The 2,500-nt window shown below is 47.8% G+C and overlaps 1 protein-coding gene across 1 annotated transcript in view; it reads right to left on the bottom strand.

Moving 5' to 3' along the window:
* The window catches only part of LOC116989981, a 53,473-nt gene that overhangs the window by 41,119 nt on the left and 9,854 nt on the right, over window positions 1-2,500 (bottom strand). Inside the window, exon 4 of the mRNA XM_033047534.1 lies at window positions 802-1,062. Coding sequence (XP_032903425.1) covers window positions 802-1,062 — 261 coding nt within the window. The remainder of the gene's footprint in view (window positions 1-801; window positions 1,063-2,500) is intronic.

Below are 2,500 nucleotides of genomic sequence, written 5' to 3'. Positions count from 1 at the left end.
ATAACCCTCCATTCCTTTCCCGTCCATATACCTATCCAATTTATTTTTAAATGATAAAATCGAACCTGTCTCCACCACTTCCACTGGAAGCTCATTCCACACAGCTACCACTCCCTGAGTAAAGAAGTTCCCCCTCATGTTACCCCCAAACTTCTGTCCCTTAATTCTCAGGTCATGTCCTCTTGTTTGAATCTTCCCTACTCTCAATGGGAAAAGCTTATCCACGTCAACTCTGTCTATCCCTCTCATCATTTTAAAGACCTCTATCAAGTCCCCCCTTAACCTTCTGCGCTCCAAAGAATAAAGACCTAACTTGTTCAACCTTTCTCTGTAACTTAGTTGCTGAAAACCAGGCAACATTCTAGTAAATCTCCTCTGTACTCTCTCTATTTTGTTGACATCCTTCCTATAATTAGGCGACCAAAATTGTACACCATACTCCAGAATTGGCCTCACCAACGCCTTGTACAATTTTAACATTACATCCCAACTTCATTACATCCCAACTTAATGCTCTGATTTATAAAGGCCAGCACACCAAAAGCTTTCTTTACCACCCTATCTACATAAGATTCCACCTTCAGGGAACTGTGCACGATTATTCCTAGATCCCTCTGTTCAACTGCATTCCTCAACTCACTACCATTTACCATGTACGTCCTATTTTGATTTGTCCTGCCAAGATGTATGCTGGGTCCCCATTGCTCCCCCCCCCCCCTCCTCACTGAACCATCCGAAACGTGGGCGGAAGGGGCCTGTTTCCGCGCTGGATCTCCAAACTGAAAACGATATCAAACTCACCGTGGATCGTCAGGGTGAGGTTTTTCTGGGCGGAGCTGACGGGGTTGCTCGCGATGCAGGTGTAAGTCCCACAGTCGATGCTGGAAGCCCTCGGGATGATGAGGTTCATGTTCCCGTTCATGAGTTGATGATGTCGGGATATGTCCCCTCCATCTTTCCGCCACTGGTACTCGTGAGGATTCCCAACCACAGCGCAGCTGAGCTGGACGGCAGAACCCAGAGAGCTGGAGTTACTCCACATTGACACCTCGCTCAGCCTGTCTGATGGGGGAAAAGATGGGCATTTATACAAAAACAGGGATGTAATGCTGAGGCTCTATAAGGCGCTGGTAAAGCCGCATTTGGAATATTGTCAGCAGTTTTGGGCAACATATCTGAGGAAGGATGAGGGTCCAGAGGAGGTTTACAAGAATGATCCCAGGAATGAGTGGGTTAACCAATGATGAGTGTTTGTCGGCACTGGGCCTGTACTCACTGGAGTTTAGAAGAATGAGGGGGGGACCTCATTGAAATGTACAGAATGGTGAAAGGCTTGGATGGAGAGGATGTGGAGAGGATGTTTCCACTAGTGGGAGAGTCTAGGACCAGAGGTCACAACCTCAGAATTAAAGGACATTCTTTTAGGAAGGAGATGAGGAGGAATTTCTTTAGTCAGAGGGTGGTGAATCTGTGGAATTCTTTGCCACAGAAGGCTGTGAAGGCCAAGTCAGTGGATATTTTTAAGGCAGAGATGGATCGATTTTTGATTAGTATGGGTGTCGGGGGTTATGGGGAGAAGGCAGGAGAATGGGGTTAGGAGGGAGAGATAAGTCAGCCGCGATTGAATGGCGGAGTAGACTTGATGGGCCGAATGGCCAAATTCAACTCCTATTCCTTATGACATGACCTTATGATGAATGAGCTACTAGATTAGTAGGAGTGTGTATGAAGGAACTGCAGATGCTGGTTTAAATAGAAAGTGAGACCAATACTACCACATTGTGGTAAAGATTGTAAATGATCCCCAGTGTGTGTAGGATCGTGTTAATGTGCGGGAATCGTGGCCGGCACAGACTAGTTGGGCTGAAGGGCCTGTTTCCGCGCTGTATCTCTAAAGTAAATCAAGGCACTAGAGCAGGGCCTACGGCTCACAATGTCCGTGCCGAGACAAACTGATCTAACATGTTGCACACAGGCAGCACGTACAAACACACGTGTAAAAATGTACACGCACACGCAGACTTACACCATATCATGTAGTTTAAAGATACAGCCTGGAAACAGGCCCTTCGGCCCACCGAGTCCACGCCGACCAGCGATCCCCACATACTAACACTATCCTACACACACTAGGGACAATTTACACTTATACCAAGCCAATTAACCTACAAACCTGTACGTCTTTGGAGCGTGGGGGAAACCGAAGATCTAAGAGAAAACCCACGAGAGTCACAGGGAGAACGGCCAAACTCCATACAGGCAGCGCCCGTAGTCGGGATCGAACCCGGGTCTCTGGCACTGCAAGCACTGTAAGGCAGCAACACTACCGCTGCACCGCCGTGCCACCCCCTGATGCGGGAGGATGATGGGCGATCTTACAGAGAGGCATTCCCTCTCTCTCCATCCTTTCCCCACCCAAGTCACACCAGCTTCTCGTTCTCACCCGCAAACTGCTAACAATGGCCTGTTTCCTTTATCATCATTACCTTTTTGCATATAT

This window comes from Amblyraja radiata, chromosome 30, assembly GCF_010909765.2.
Source record: "Amblyraja radiata isolate CabotCenter1 chromosome 30, sAmbRad1.1.pri, whole genome shotgun sequence".
NCBI lineage: Eukaryota > Metazoa > Chordata > Chondrichthyes > Rajiformes > Rajidae > Amblyraja > Amblyraja radiata.
Note: the sequence above shows the minus strand (reverse complement) of the source record. Positions and strands in the feature narration are given on the sequence as shown.